Here is a 15,765-nt window from a genome sequence, read left to right as displayed (position 1 = left end):
CATCCTTTTCTTTCTTTCCACCCAATAGTTGGACAGCTGGCAGCTGACCCCGCCCACAATTGAACCTCGAAAAATCAAATCATACGATCACCATTTTGGTCGCCATCTGCCAGGCCCATAGCATTAGTGTCCGGGCCTCCCGTGTACATTTGAAGACTGAACAACGTATCGTAGCGGGTCTTCTATCATTATATGAAGATACTATTTCGAGGAAACAAAGATACATTGTGATTACAACTCATGCAGAGGAAATGAGGTAATGCACGTTTTTTTTCAGGAGCGTTCCAAGCAGCAGTCTACCATACACCACCCAAAGAAAACTTTCGCACTTATGCAAAAAAAAACAGGCGAAAAAAATTGAAAGGTTGTTGTAATTTGATTTTCGCTCGAGTTTAATGCCGAATAGTGTGCAAATACAGGATTTATAAACAAAATGTTTCACATGTGCATGGACATCATGTAATTCACATATTATGTGACGTAAGTAAATGTACGTGGCAAGTCTGAAGTGACAAAGAGTGGCTTGGGAGGAATCTAAAGCAGGTTTTCTTTTATTTATTTATTTTCATGAAACGTGGTTAAAACGCTTTGTGAGTTTGTCAGTGACACAAAATACACCACAATAGTAAGATAGCCGTTTATTGACGAGTAATGACAAGGAAGCTCCAAGTAAAATAACTTCAAACTCGATGATTGTGGTGACACGATATTAAATATATAATGATCCATGTGAGAATGTTCTTTCACTTTTATGAGCGGGTGTAGAGGAGGAGGGAGGGGGAGGGGGGAGGGTGGAGGGGGAGGGCAGAACAAAGATAGGACAGAGTTGGGAGGGGGAGGGGCTTGAGAACTTTCATTGGGTGTGGGGGAGGAGTTGTGGTGGGTAGGGGTGTGGAGAAGAAATGTGAAGGCTTGGAGTGGAGAGAGGATTGAAGCCTCGGATTGGGAGGGGGAGGGGGAGGGGGAGGTTGAGGAATTACGGTTTGGGAGGAGGTAAGGGACATTTGGAATCGAAGGCACATTTTAAATGGCACGGACGTTCCGTGGGCCCCTACTCGTGTTTCGCTATTCTGCCTCGAGTGCGTGCAATTGAAACGTTCGAGTCGAATGACCGATCATCTATCTATAATTCCAGTAATCTCTGTGTGTCTGTCTGTGTGTCTGTGTGTCTGTGTGTTTGTCTGTGACCGCTGTTTCTCGACAACCACGGGTCCGATATACTTGAAACTTGCCAGGTATATTGCTGGGGACCCGAGGATGTGCCTTTTCAAGGTTTGTAATTAATCGGACAAGTACCTACCGAGCTATGTCCAAAAAACGCTTCAACCAATCAGAGAGCAGCGAGCTATCACGTGTGCCGAACCGTTAATGCAATGCAAGCGTTAATGCGTTAATGCAAGGCTTTTCTTTTTTTCCCTCTTCTCTTTCTACTTTTCCTTGCGATTAAATTGCAAACAGCCAAAATACGTTGGCGCTAATTGAATAATTGGCCATTAACACTAAAATAATCGTAACTGCGATATGCCAACTTCCGGACAGTGCAGCCTTCCATGTTGTTGTTGTTTGCAGCAGCTGTTTGCAGCAAGGCAAGGCTTTTCTTTTTTTCCCTCTTCTCTTTCTACTTTTCCTTGCGATTAAATTGCAAAAAGCCAAAATACGTTGGCGATAATTGAATAAATGGGCATTAATAGATAGATAGATAGATATGCGATATGCGAACTTCCAGACAGTGTGCGCGTTACGAGCTGACCGCCATTACGGTACGTAATTCGATTTCTTATGCGCATTATTTCTCCCAATTCAGTCAGAGCGAAGGGCGGAAGCGAAGAGCGTTGTTATTTTTTGTTTACGGGCGTACGGGCGGGGTAGAGCGTACGGGTAGCGTTTTTTTTTTTTTTTGGCAAGGAACGGGCACCCACGTACGGGCAATGCCCTAGTGAAATTAAAGCTAATAAACACATGCGAATATCTGGGTGCATTTCACCATGCGCTCACTTTATCTGCCAGAGGGAGTTGTTGGCATTCAAGCCAAGGAAAGAACAAGAATCCCCAGATTTAAATATTCCCACATTTAGAATCTTCCAATTGCATATTTAGCATGATTAGAATTGGGAAACAAATCCGCTGTAAGAAAATACTCTAGTTGGGCCTGTTTTGTCACCACAATACGAATAATGCGTTCGTTTACATTTGGTGTTTATTTTTATTTTTCAGGAACAGTTTGGCCTTGGGCGATGCCATAAACTGCGTCATTGGGTACATAGATTCTGACTTTCCTAGATAAAGAGGGGGAGGAAGGATGTAGCCCAATAGCTGTAGCTATTATAGAAAAGCGTTTTATATCTCACATCTAAAAAATGTAGAAAAGCTCCAAGGGCAGTTTATCAACAATACAGTGGAAAAGCACTTGAAGGTGAAAAGGAGTCAAAAGCACAAAGATTTTGATATCATTTCACAATTGCTCCAACTGAGCACGAGGATGTAGGATGAGGTTCATTACAGGATCCATAAAACCATTTTGAACTCTATGTCTACATGGTCCATGTCAGGTGACAATAAAATAATAGGTTTCACAGGAGGTCGATCTAAATGACCGTCCTCTCCAGGAAACACGATTCAAGAGACGCCTGAGAGAAAACTAAATAATATATTCGTTTACAGCACATCAGAATACACGTCTTCTTTTTTTCTTTCTTTTTTAACATCCATCACAGAACGTGTTTTCCACCTAAACTGAGCATTTGATGTACACACGCGCGAGGCTCCAAGTTAGCAATCAAATAAGTTGCACAGATGTTACTAGATTTCGGCAATGGCTAAAATATTGTCGTGTCCATGCCGATAAAGACTGCCTCGGACGAATGACCGATCGAGCTTACTACCGAGGCGTTCAGTCAACCTATGGCGGTGTTAATACGTGCAGGGGTGGAGAGCAGCGAGCGCTTACCTGCACGGTCGGACGCGGCAAGGGGTTTCTCCAATACACCAACAATTAAACAGGACATGACAAAGAATTAAAATTCAACAATTAAAGGATTGAACACAAAAAAATAATACCAGGGAACAAGAAATGCACGGTACTAAAATTCCTATTTGGGGCGCCCCCACACGGACTCTTAAAACAGCACAAGGGGATAAATAAATGGAAAAATAAATGTGTTTATGTGGTGTGTACTCATCTTTGGGCGGCCATCCAACCCTGTCGGCCCTAGAACGGGTCCCCGAGTCCGTTCGCGGGAAAGCAGGCCTTGGCGCAAAGTCCGTTCTCCCGCCAGCCTCCTCACGTTAAGTGAGCAGGCCCTCGTTCCGTCCTCTTCCCCCGCTCCACAAAGCACCGAGGTCTCTCCAAGCTCACACGGCACAGCACTCAGTCGTCAAAAAAGCCACGAACCAAACGCGTCAGAGTCCACGAGCTGCGACCGCCAATGTCAGGACCAAGAGAAAGGAAGGGAAAAGGAGCACGAACTGCGACCGTCTTTTATCAGCTCGGGACACAAGAGATGCGTCCGCTCATCATGAAAACTCAGCGCAAGAGGGAGAGAGAGAACTGTGACCGCTCACGACCACATCCACGAAGCAAGAGAAGGAAAATGCCGGAACATGTCCTTTTTATCCTCGGTCTCGAACGTTCCATGATGACATCCGCGCACGCTCCAATCAGCGAGTGCCATCTCATCGCTCCATCGCCTTGACCAATCATCACCTTTCAGGGCGGGGCCTCACGGGCTTGCTTGCTTGGTGATGTGATGATTTTCTTGGTGATTTTTTGGTTCCTCCTGATGAGTCCAATGCAGTATTTGGTTTTCTGTCTCAATATACCTGGTCGAACGTGTGCACCTGGACATTTTTAAGGAGGGTGATACGAGAGGTCGTCAGGAGAGGGAAGCGTGAATGTCTTTATGCAAGTACCTGGCCGATGTGTCTGCATCGTCATCTCACGGTTGACTTGACATCTCGTAATGCTCTCATTTTCGGAACACAAGAGTGTTAGAATTGTCATGATCTCTTCCCGGAGAGAGAAACACTAATCTGGCAGACTGACGTCACCAGCAATAGTTAGCCAAACACAACCGCGCATTACCTTTCCCGAACCATGATCATCGCTCGGTGAATGTTAATGTGAGAGCAAACACACAAAGTCCACAAATGTGTCAACGTGATAACATAAATAAAACAACATGTATTTAATGTTTTGCATCTTAATACTTATCACTTCCCCACACACGTGAAGCAAAAAGCAGGGTTAAGCAATTGGTTCACTTTGTCTGTCTGTTTACAGATGTCAGTCTATGATAGAGAAAATTACTTAATGCCAATTGGATGTTATATTTTGAACACAAATCGGAACATGAATCTGAACACAAAGTTGCAGTTTAGTAGTACTTTGCCTCTGAATTTGGGAAATTGTCGGGAGTCTCGTCCCAAGCACGCATGCACACAGTGTGGTAAAGCAATTGCTTCAGTCCATCTGGCAATTAAACAAAATAGAAAATGATTCCAAACAGGAAACTTACTGATTTTAGCGACGTCATAAAGGACAAACAGGAACGAAGAACTAATGTAACGTTAAAAAGGCGGTAAACTTCCAAAAAAAATGTTTTTGCTTTTTTTCCTACATCGTTTAAACTATTTATTTCATTTAAGTTAAATTATGTACTTGAACATTATTTAACACAATTTGACTTGTTTGCACTTCCAAATACCTCAAGCTTTGCAGTACTTGGAAAGAATATTTCACCGTTTTAGACCACAATCAACCATTCAAATTTGTCACTCGCGCACTCAGCATTGGGGAATATCGAGATCCAGACAAAATGGGGCTCGTAGGAAATATAGATCGTGCTCGGAAAGCCGAAGCTTTGTCCTCCCCAGGCTTCTGAAGGGCACACACGGTCCACCATCAACTCCCTTCTGGTGAAACTCACAGAATCCAAGATCACTGCTCACCTCCAGTGATTCACTACTCCTTTTTCCCCACCTGTGGAACCAACTTCCACATTCTCTTTTATCCTATTCTTCCTATCAGGTTTCAAAGACAGCTGATCACCACGATCTCAGATCATCCCCCACCTGTAACCATGATCTTTTCTATCCCAATTGACCCTCCCCCAAGCCCACATCTTTACAAATTTTCAATTTTTCCTTCCTGAGAGTTTGCTTCTGTATCCATCATGTCCACCCCGTGCATCCTCCCCTAACCCTTATCCCTAATTTGTCAAAATCTCCCTCTATTTTGACCCTCAACCCTGCTGTTGGTATGTTTCCTCCACTCTCTTTCTGCTGTTCCTTTTGTTCTGTTATGTCATGTTGCGTCCCACTGTATGTTCTAGCACCTCCACATGCCTCGACCTCTCGCCCCTCCACAGGCCTCGAAAAAAAACAAAAAGCGTATTTGCCCCATTTAGGACTGTTACCTCTAACCTCATGATTCCTGCTCATCTTACTATAATTCACCAAATGTCTGTCCATCTGTCCATTCGAAGGTACCGCAAAAACGGCTGAACCGATCGCAACGATATTTTGGGTGGGTAATCCTGGGATCTCCTGGAGTAAAATAGGCTATATTGTTTTTACAATTTCAGCTTTGGCCTCCAGCATTTTCAGGTTTGGTCTCCCGCATAACGTTATTTTCCTGGGTGCCGCACAAACGGCTGCACCGATCGCTGCACAGCTGCACCGATCGGACTCAGCGACCTCGGACAAAGACCTTTTATAAGGACATGGGTTGAATGCCTGCTTGAGAGAATGCCAACCCCCCTCCCTGTCATCACGGTCGTCTTCAACTCACAATCCCACGAGATATGCGGAAAGGACGACCCAAAACCAATGATCTTCTTTTTGATTCGTATATAAACATCATTAAAAGTAAATAATGACCTCGGCCAAAGTTCAAATGACATGAGTTTAATCTCTACATGAGAGAATCCCACATAGCTATTTGGGCGGTGTATACGCTAACAGATCGCTGTCTCCATCGATCTTGCCAAGGCCGTAACACCTATCGGCTCAAAATCCTTTTAACTGTTGACTTGGTAGTTTTTACAATGAAGGAAACATTAACAATGTTGTTAAAAGTTTATTTTGTGATTAATTTGCGATTGGAGTTATGTTGTTTGGAATGAAAAAAAGAGATTTCGAGTTCAAGTAAATGACGACATGCAGTGATGGTTTCTACTTTCTAAACGCGAACTTCGTGGATCGCCATATGCAGATTCGCCACGGACCCACGATTGATGTTTCTATACATGAACGTACCCGTTTGTTTGCGAACGGGTCGGTTTTTCATGGAAGTCCTTCACGAACTTGCTGTCCATGTCTGACGTGCGACTGAGGGTGCTACAGGAAAGTGGAATTTATTGGTTTCATTATTTAGCATTCGCCGTATCTGCATTGCCCGTTTGCTTCTGGCCTCCCACCCGTGCGCAGCATGGGTTTCTCACTAGTTGTTAGAATACTCTAGGTGGCAGTGCCAATCCACCATATTTATGCTATACTGTTGTATCAATATCTAAGAATGTATCAACAACTTCATGCATCAACAACTGATGACCAAATCAGTATGAGGACTGGAGATGGAAAGGGTCTGGAGATAAAGTGTTTCAACTTTGCTCCAACAGTTACCAAGTGGCTGCAAAATGAGAATGCCGAGAAGGATAACCCCACTTACAGCCTGACCAGCTAGTTTGTGAAGATTCGATGATGGATAATAATCAAAATCTCGGAATCTGTCCATTAAATAAATAATTACAACAAAACCTTCGATTTATTTGTTTGTGTTGAAAAGAAATCAAATATTTTCCTTGGCAGACTGATTTACTTCAACACAAATTTCCAATAATTGGTGCACCTACAAATTTGAGGTCGGTCACATGGGTGCACATGCCAAAAAAAATAATTGATTAATAACTTTGCACCAGACGAGCACTAATGATGTGCAAGGGATGTTGAATCGATTTGCTTTCACTGGCTTTTCTTATTCGTTTTTCTCATTTGTCAGTTTTGTCTTCAAGTCCAATTTCGTCTTCCAGGTTCTTCATCTATTGTCATGTCAAAATCCATCTCCCCCTTGACTGAACCTATTTAGCACTTTGACTACCTTTGCTGTCACGTCCATTCTCATGCTTGTTGCCAGTTTGATTAACATCGACCGGTCTGTCCTATTCATGAGGATATCAGGTTCAAAAGGGTTTTCCAAGAATAGCATTAAAAAAAAACTAAAACAAAAAGCAAAAAAAAACAACATTTGGGCGATGGTCTATCGTAATGGTGCTTGAACAGATCTCTCTTTTAAATAAAATACGATATCTAATTATCACAAGGATTTGCGGAACTTCTTCCAACATCGCTTGATGTAGACTAACACACAACGGATCTTGCCAATGCTCACATAAAAGCTGTTTGGACAAGTCACATTCCAAAAGAGCTGTGTGGGCCCTCTCAAAGACGCGTATCCTATCAATGACCTCATTCAAACTCCATGTTTGCATTCACTGATACCGAGGCTTTGTAGAGAAAGGCAAGCTGGGTTAGCAGGCAAGGTGGGGAGCAATGGACATGTTATGGGAATACACTAGACTAAATGCAATTTCACAATTAGCATTCATCTCACTCGTGATAAACAAATTTTAAATGAAGACTCTAATCAATCAATTACCAGCAGATCCATAATTCAAATTAGATGCAGAGAAAGCTTTACAAATCATTGGATATACAAGGAAAACATTTTTTGCAGCAATGAAATACATAGATCTTGCAAGATGATCAAGGGAATCTCAGCAAAAAGGCTCCGGGAGCAGGGGGATTGGGCACAACCAGTCGATGACCGCTACCCACCTCGATCAATCTGCACCAACTCTTGATTTTCATCTTCCGAATCCTCTCCATCCTTCCAGCCATGTGCCACCTGGACAGACACAGAGTCAGCGTGCCTGTGAATACATGAGGAATTCCAGCACAACTCACACACTACTTATCAAGCCAAGCGCAGACTCGAGCGTTACGAACACCGGCGTTACCACCACCACAATCACCCGCATATCATGTGTGATGAATGGTGACGCAGGTGCAATTACACCGAAACCACATTTTAAAATTGTACATTACTTACACAGAAAGCCCAACAGGGATATATATATATATATATATATATATATATATATATATATATATATATATATATATATATATATATATATATATATATATATATATATATATATATATATATATATATATATATATATATATATATATATATATATATATATATATATATATATTTCATACGCAAAAACCGATAAACACCATTCCTGCCAACCCTGGTGTTGGGCTAGTGGCTAGGGTGCCGGCTTAGGATCCTAGGATCCTGGGTTCGAATCCCGGTCAATCGCTGAATTAACGCCAGGGGGGTTGACTCAGCCTGTCATCCTTCCGAGGTTGGCTGAATTGAGTACCAGTTCACTGGTAATTCCCTGTTTGTCGTTAAAGGCGGCAAAAAGGGTTGGCGTCAGGAAGGGCATCCGGCCGTAAAACATTGCTTCAAAAAGGGGACCAAAAAAACAACAACAACCACGGTTCCCGAAAAAGGCCAACCCCCGCTTTGCGGGGAAAAATGGCCTCTAAAGGTGGTTTAATACGCAAAAACCGATAAACACCATTCCTGCCAAAACTGAACGAAGCGTGCCATGATGCAGCTGTGCATTCAAAACACCTCAGCACCATGAAAACATTCAAAACACCTCAGCACCATGAAAACATTCAAAACACCTCAGCACCATGAAAACATTCAAAACACCTCAGCACCATGAAAACATTCAAAACACCTCAGCACCATGAAAACATTCAAAACACCTCACCACCACGTAATTTAAAACACCTCACCCCCAGATAATTTAAAACACCTCACCCCCACATAATTTAAAACACCTCACCCCAACCTAATTTAAAACACATGACGACGTAATTTAAAACACCTCACCCCCACCCAATTTAAAACACCTCACAACCACATAATTTTAAACACCTCACCCCCACGTAATTTAGAACACCTCACCCCCACGTAATTTAGAACACCTCACCCCCACGTAATTTAGAACACCTCACCCCCACGTAATTTAGAACACCTCACCCCCACGTAATTTAAAACACCTCACCCCCACGTAATTTAAAACACCTCACCCCAACCTTATTTAAAGCACCTCGTGACCACGTAATTTAAAACACCTCACCCCCACCTAATTTAAAACACCTCGTGACCACGTAATTTAGAACACCTCACCCCCACGTAATTTAGAACACCTCACCCCCACGTAATTTAGAACACCTCACCCCCACGTAATTTAGAACACCTCACCCCCACGTAATTTAGAACACCTCACCCCCACGTAATTTAGAACACCTCACCCCCACATAATTTAAAACACCTCACCCCCACGTAATTTAAAACACCTCACCCCCACGTAATTTAAAACACTTCACCACCACGTAATTTAAAACACTTCACCACCACGTAATTTAAAACACTTCACCACCACGTAATTTAAAACACCTCACCACCACGTAATTTAAAACACCTCACCCCCACCTAATTGAAAACACCTCACCCCCAGATAATTTAAAACACCTCACCCCCCCCCCCCCCCCCTAATTCAAACACCTCACCTCCCCCCCCCCCCCCCCCACCTAATTCAAAACCCTTCACCCCCACCTAATTTAAAACACCTCACCCCCACCTAATTTAAAACACCTCACCCCCACCTAATTTAAAACACCTCACCCCCACCTAATTTAAAACACCTCACCACCGCATAATTCAAAACACCTCACCACCGCATAATTCAAAACACCTCACCACCAAGTAATTTAAAACACCTCACCACCACGTGATACAAAACACCTCACCACCACATTATTAAAAACACCTCACCCCCAAGTAATTTAAAACACCTCACCACCACGTTATTAAAAACACTTCACAACCACGGAAACAAAAGCTTGAGGGAGTGGTTCAGTGACAACACAAACACTGCCCAGATATGTAGACAAATAGATGGATGACTGCACCTGAGTTGCTGTTTTGTTATGGTTTACACCAATCATAATATGAACAATTATTTTGCACAAATGTATTTGTAATATATGTGATACATTTTATTTAAAAATTGAAGTTGAAGATATAAGTTGAAAAAAAAAAAACCATTTACAAAAAAAATTCAAAAAAAGAATACCCTTAGGACATACACACGGGAGAGGTAGGTGCATACCAGAAGTTTGGTAGGATTTCACAAAATTTTGAGGGAGTAGTTCAGTGACAACACAGACACTTGTGACACAGTGACAACACAGTAACACAGATTATATATATATATATATATATATATATATATATATATATATATATATATATAATCTCGGGAGGGGGGGGGGGGGCGTGGGGGTGGAAGAGGAAGAAAAACATCGGAGAAGAGGAAAAGGTCACAACCATAACAAATCAAACTCAGGAGAGGGGTGAAGAAGAAGAAGTCAACAATATTAATGAAATTGAATGTTTTGTTCTACATTTCATTCCTTCTGCCGCAGGGCCTACATCTATTCCGCTGCTCAGTTTGAACTCTGAAATTCATTAATGTAGATTCATGAATGTGACTGCGAGGCTAGTTTTGATTACACTATGAGCTTCGTGCATTGGCAATTCGGCTGCACAGATTGTGCGGTACATCCAGGAAATAAATGCAGGATTACTCAAGATTAGTCGATGTGTATTTATTTAGTCTATGGAGATTGATTTAGTCTACATATATTTACGTGTGTGAGAGGGGTGCGGAGGGGGAAGGGGATTGGGTGGTCTGGAGAATCAGGGGGGAAGTTGGTAGTGCAAAACCACGCTGGGGGAGTGAACAGTCTTCATGGCAAGTTTGAGCCCCGTGGGTCAAAAGGTATGGCTGGCAAACCAGAACACACACAGTAGGGGGTTATGGGGGGGGGGGGGGGTAATGGGTTGAGGCAGGAGGTGGTGCAAAGTGCAAAGCCATCCTGGGAAGTGTAGATACTCTTCATGTCAAGTGTGAGTGAGCCCCATGGGTGAAAGGGTGTATCTGGTTTATGGAAGCTAACGCATGGTGGGAGCATGGGGAGGGGGTAGATTTGAAGGGGGTGAGAGTTGGGTGGAGGTTTAGAGTGCGAAAACCATCCCAAGGTGGTGAACAGTCTTTATGGCCCTATTGAGCTCCGTGGCTCAAAAGGTGTGGCCGGCAAATCTGCAAATCAGAACACACACGCGCACACATACATTTCTCAAGTATGTGTATGGGATATATATATATATATACACATGTATTTATATATATATATATATAAATATATATATATAAATATATATATAAATATATATAAATATATATATATAAATATATATATATAAATATATATATATAAATATATATATATATATATATAAATATATATATATATATATATATATAAATATATATATTAATATATATATATATATATATAATATATATATAAATATATATATATATATATATAAATATATATATAAATATATATATATATATATATATATATATATATAAATATATATATATATATATATATATATATATAAATATATTGTTGCGAATATGGAATTTGGCCTCCATATCCGCTTGTAAATATTCCCCTATTTTCTCCAATACTCCCCAACTTTCCCCAATCCCCCATTCCCTAGTCCCATTGCATGTAAACAACAATCAGTAGAGCCGACCTTCCCCTTATTCCCCCATTAAATGTCGTGCCCAGGTCCACCGCACCACACGTAGACAACTTTCGGACATCTTCCTAGTTATTCTTAATCTATGTCAGTTAAGGCCTCGTTTCCATTAATTATGACTCTTCGTTGCACCAGAATGTGATTATATGGCATCAGTAGTGAGTTTAGGACCTTTCCCATACCTCCTTCCATCTTCTTCCCCAACAATTACAACAACAACAGAGGAGATGGCGGCGGAGCGGGGGAGGATGCGTCCTCACACCGGCTCGATTAGCTCCAGACCATGCGCTCCACGGGGTTACCACGAAGGGGCTCCTTGTCAGCTCCTCGTCAAGGGCGGAGCCTGGTAAACCCCCCGCACGCACCCAATGAGAAGCAACGTGCCGATTCCACGAGGCGGAGCTAACGAGCCGAGGGCGTGTCACTCCCCGCCGGATATACGCGGCCCCGCGCCGGATGTGACGTCAGATGCGCCTCAGCTTGGAGAAAGAACGTCGCCTTCCGAGCGCTGTGACCTCCCTGCATCTCTGGGACCGGACCGAGTCGATTCTGCCTTGAGCCAAGAGTGCACCTTGAGCCATCGACTGCCTGCCTTTCCTTGCCATCAATCCCCGTGTGAGTCAGCATTTTGTCCCGTTTATCTGTCGTCTGTTGGGGTTAATATAAGAGTGTGTCTAAGTGCTTGTCTTTCTATGCTGTCCCTCTTGTAGTTGTAATCTAACCTTCCGCCTTAATATAACCTCCTCCGGAGGTCTTGAGAACTGAACCCCTGGTGTCGTATTGTGTTATTGTAATCCAGCCGGGTGTCTTCTTTTTCTTATTGAGCCAGCATCGCGCGACTAGTCAACGTTCGGGCACAATCGGGTAACTTGTGCAGACGTGGTCATACCATAAAACCGCTCGGTAAATAACATCCAAGCCACGTCTGCAACAATATATATATATATATATATATAAATATATATATATATATATATAAATATATAAATATATATATAAATATATAAATATATATATATATATATAAATATATATATATATATATATAAATATATATATATATAAATAATATATATATATATATAAATATATATATAAATATAAATATATATATATAAATATATATATAAATATATATATAAATATATATATATATATATATATATATATATATATATATATATATATATATATATATATATATATATATATATAAATATATATATATATATATATATATATATTATCTATAATGCCAGTAATCTCTGTGTGTCTGTCTGTGACCGCTGTTTCTCGACAACCACGGGTCCGATATACTTGAAACTTGCCAGGTATATTGCTGGGACCCGAGGATGTGCCTTTTCAAGGTTTCATATTAATCGGACAAGTAGTTACCGAGCTATGTCCAAAAAACGATTCAACCAATCAGAGAGCAGCGAGTTATCACGTGTGCCGAACGTGGCGAACAGACTCTGCCTCGGACGGCACATTTGAGAGCGTATTCATTTATCTATCTATAATTCCAGTAATCTCTGTGTGTGTGTATGTGTGTGTGTATGTGTGTGTGTATGTCTGTCTGTGTGTCTGTGACCGCTGTTTCTCGACAACCACGGGTCCGATATACTTGAACCTTGCCAGGTATATTGCTGGGGACCTGAGGATGTGCCTTTTCAAGGTTTCATATTAATCGGAGAAGTAGTTACCGAGCTATGTCCAAAAAACGATTCAACCAATCAGAGAGCAGCGAGCTATCACGTGTGCCGAACGTGGCGAACAGACTCTGCCTCGGACGGCACATTTGAGAGCGTATTCATTTATTTCACGTTGGCAAACTATGTTGCCACTATGTTGGCGTTAAACTATGTTTTAAAACTAATTAAAACTAATTTGCGATTCTTTCGCTTTCCTGCGCGTTTGTGCACGCTATGGCGATTTCTTTACCAAACTCCGCAAGCCCTTCGCTTTGGACCAAACCATTTCATGTAAATAGAGGGGGGGGATTGTCACCGTACTCGCAAGCCGTTCGCTTTGGACCAAACCATTTCATGTAAATAGAGGGGGGGGATTGTCACCGTACTCGCAAGCCGTTCGCTTTGGACCAAACCATTTCATGTAAATAGAGGGGGGGATTGTCACCGTACTCGCAAGCCGTTCGCTTTGGCTTTGCGAATGGACCAAACCATTTCATGTAAATAGAGGGGGGGGGATATAATTTTAGATATATATATAGTACGGTCACGCGGGCCGCACCAAGGAACGGGCACCCACGTACGGGCACGTCCTAGTATATATAATGGTATCTGTAATCTGGTTCTCCAACCTAATGAGCGGACAACATGACGTCATCGCCATGCACGTCCGCCTTGCCTGCAAAGTTCCAGAGGAACCATCTAGCAGTGCGTCATTACGGATTATAAATACAGATACTGTCACAAGTGCATGCAAAACTCAGTTACCGACCTGGTTTCGCCCTTGTTGGGGCTTCATCAGGGCAACGCAGTGAGGCTTTCCATACACTTGTAACTCTGTGACCCTTTCGGTTTTTATATCAGTCACTATGCGACCTTCATATCATCAGTGGAGAACCGCCAGCAAGGTGTCCCATACAGCTGCTGCTGCACCTTGCTGGGAGCGATACACACCGCCTGCCACGCGGTGACGTTATCTCTGGTATCCACTCATATGGAGTCGACCTGGTTGCGGTTGGGAGTTACTAATAATGGTATATATATATATATATATATATATATATATATATATATATATATATATATATATATATATATATATTGTTGCGGATATGAGGACTGTATTTTTTTGATTGTGTGAGTTATTATTATTGTTTATTCTGCGCCCCCTGCCTCCGGAGCTGTGTAAAGGTAAAAGGGCATCCCATAATTAGTCCACAAGCATACACGTCAGCCAATAATAGAATACCCCTGTTCGATAGTTATATCTTATTCTGTGTTTTAGAGTAAGGCTGTGTCTCCCATTAATTGAAGTACTCCATTGCACCAGTGAAAGAGAATAGATCCCCTTTCATTCCCATCCCCAAAACCTCCATTTCCTTTCACATCCCCTTTCGTCATTGCCAAGCCTCGATTGCCAATTACATCCCCTCCAAAACCACCATTGAACATGTGCTCGGGTCGGGGAAGAGGGGCGTGCCCGCCCGTCGTCATCAAGGGCGGAGCCAGAGGGTCGCGTGACCAACCAGGGCCGAGGTGAGCACACCGATGGGCGTGTCCTGAAGGCCGGCGGCTTGATCGCCGGAGGCGCTATAAAGGCGCGCGCGCAAGAAGCGTGGTGTGTTCGGTGGTGAGGAGTGAGTGGACCAAGAGAGAGAAAGAGTGGTTGGACCAAGAAAGAGAAGGAGTGGTTGGACCAAGAGAGAAAGAGTGGTTGGACAGGGAGACGTGCAAGAGTGTTGTTGAGTTGAGGGTTTGGACCAGACGAGTCAGACGAGTCCTGGAAAAGCAGCGGCGGCCACAGCAGCAACGACACCCAACAGCCGCTTGGGGCCTGGACGGCGGTTTTGAGCAGGGCCGCGAAGGAACGGCGGCTGCTAAACGCGCCAATCGTGCTGCACAATACAGCTCCAAGCCATCCTCTCCTTCCAGCCAACTCCTGTCATCATTCCCCGTGTGAGTCTGTCTTTTGTTTGTTCTGTCCCGGGGTTAATTAAGACTGTAGGTAAGCTAGTATTTGCACTGTGTCACCTGCGTCTTATGTGTTGTAAATAAACGTGACTGCTTTCTTTTTGCTTGTGTAAATAATAAATCCCATTACTCTTCTGTCCGTCTTCTCGTCTTATTCCTTTTCCTCTTTGCATTCGTCGTTTTAGTCTTTTCCAGATTGGGCAGCTGCGGTGCGATACGGCCAAAGTTCTGGGTGAATCGGGTGAGTCGGGGAACAACTGTTCGGTCGCGGAGCCTTCGCTCGGCAAACAACATCCTAAACCGCGATCAGTAACAATTGGTGTCGGGAAGTGGGAT

At 42.7% G+C, this 15,765-nt stretch overlaps 1 protein-coding gene across 2 annotated transcripts in view; it reads right to left on the bottom strand.

Moving 5' to 3' along the window:
- The window catches only part of LOC137435627 (uncharacterized), a 147,550-nt gene that overhangs the window by 121,779 nt on the left and 10,006 nt on the right, over positions 1 to 15,765 (bottom strand). For both annotated transcript variants that reach the window (XM_068129559.2, XM_068129560.2), the window contains exon 2: positions 7,834 to 7,903. In XM_068129559.2, coding sequence (XP_067985660.2) covers positions 7,834 to 7,903 — 70 coding nt within the window. The remainder of the gene's footprint in view (positions 1 to 7,833; positions 7,904 to 15,765) is intronic.

This window comes from Myxine glutinosa, chromosome 9, assembly GCF_964187855.1.
Source record: "Myxine glutinosa chromosome 9, kmMyxGlut1.1, whole genome shotgun sequence".
Lineage (NCBI taxonomy): Eukaryota > Metazoa > Chordata > Myxini > Myxiniformes > Myxinidae > Myxine > Myxine glutinosa.
The sequence above is the reverse complement of the archived record's forward strand: the minus strand, read 5'-3'. Positions and strand labels throughout refer to the sequence as shown.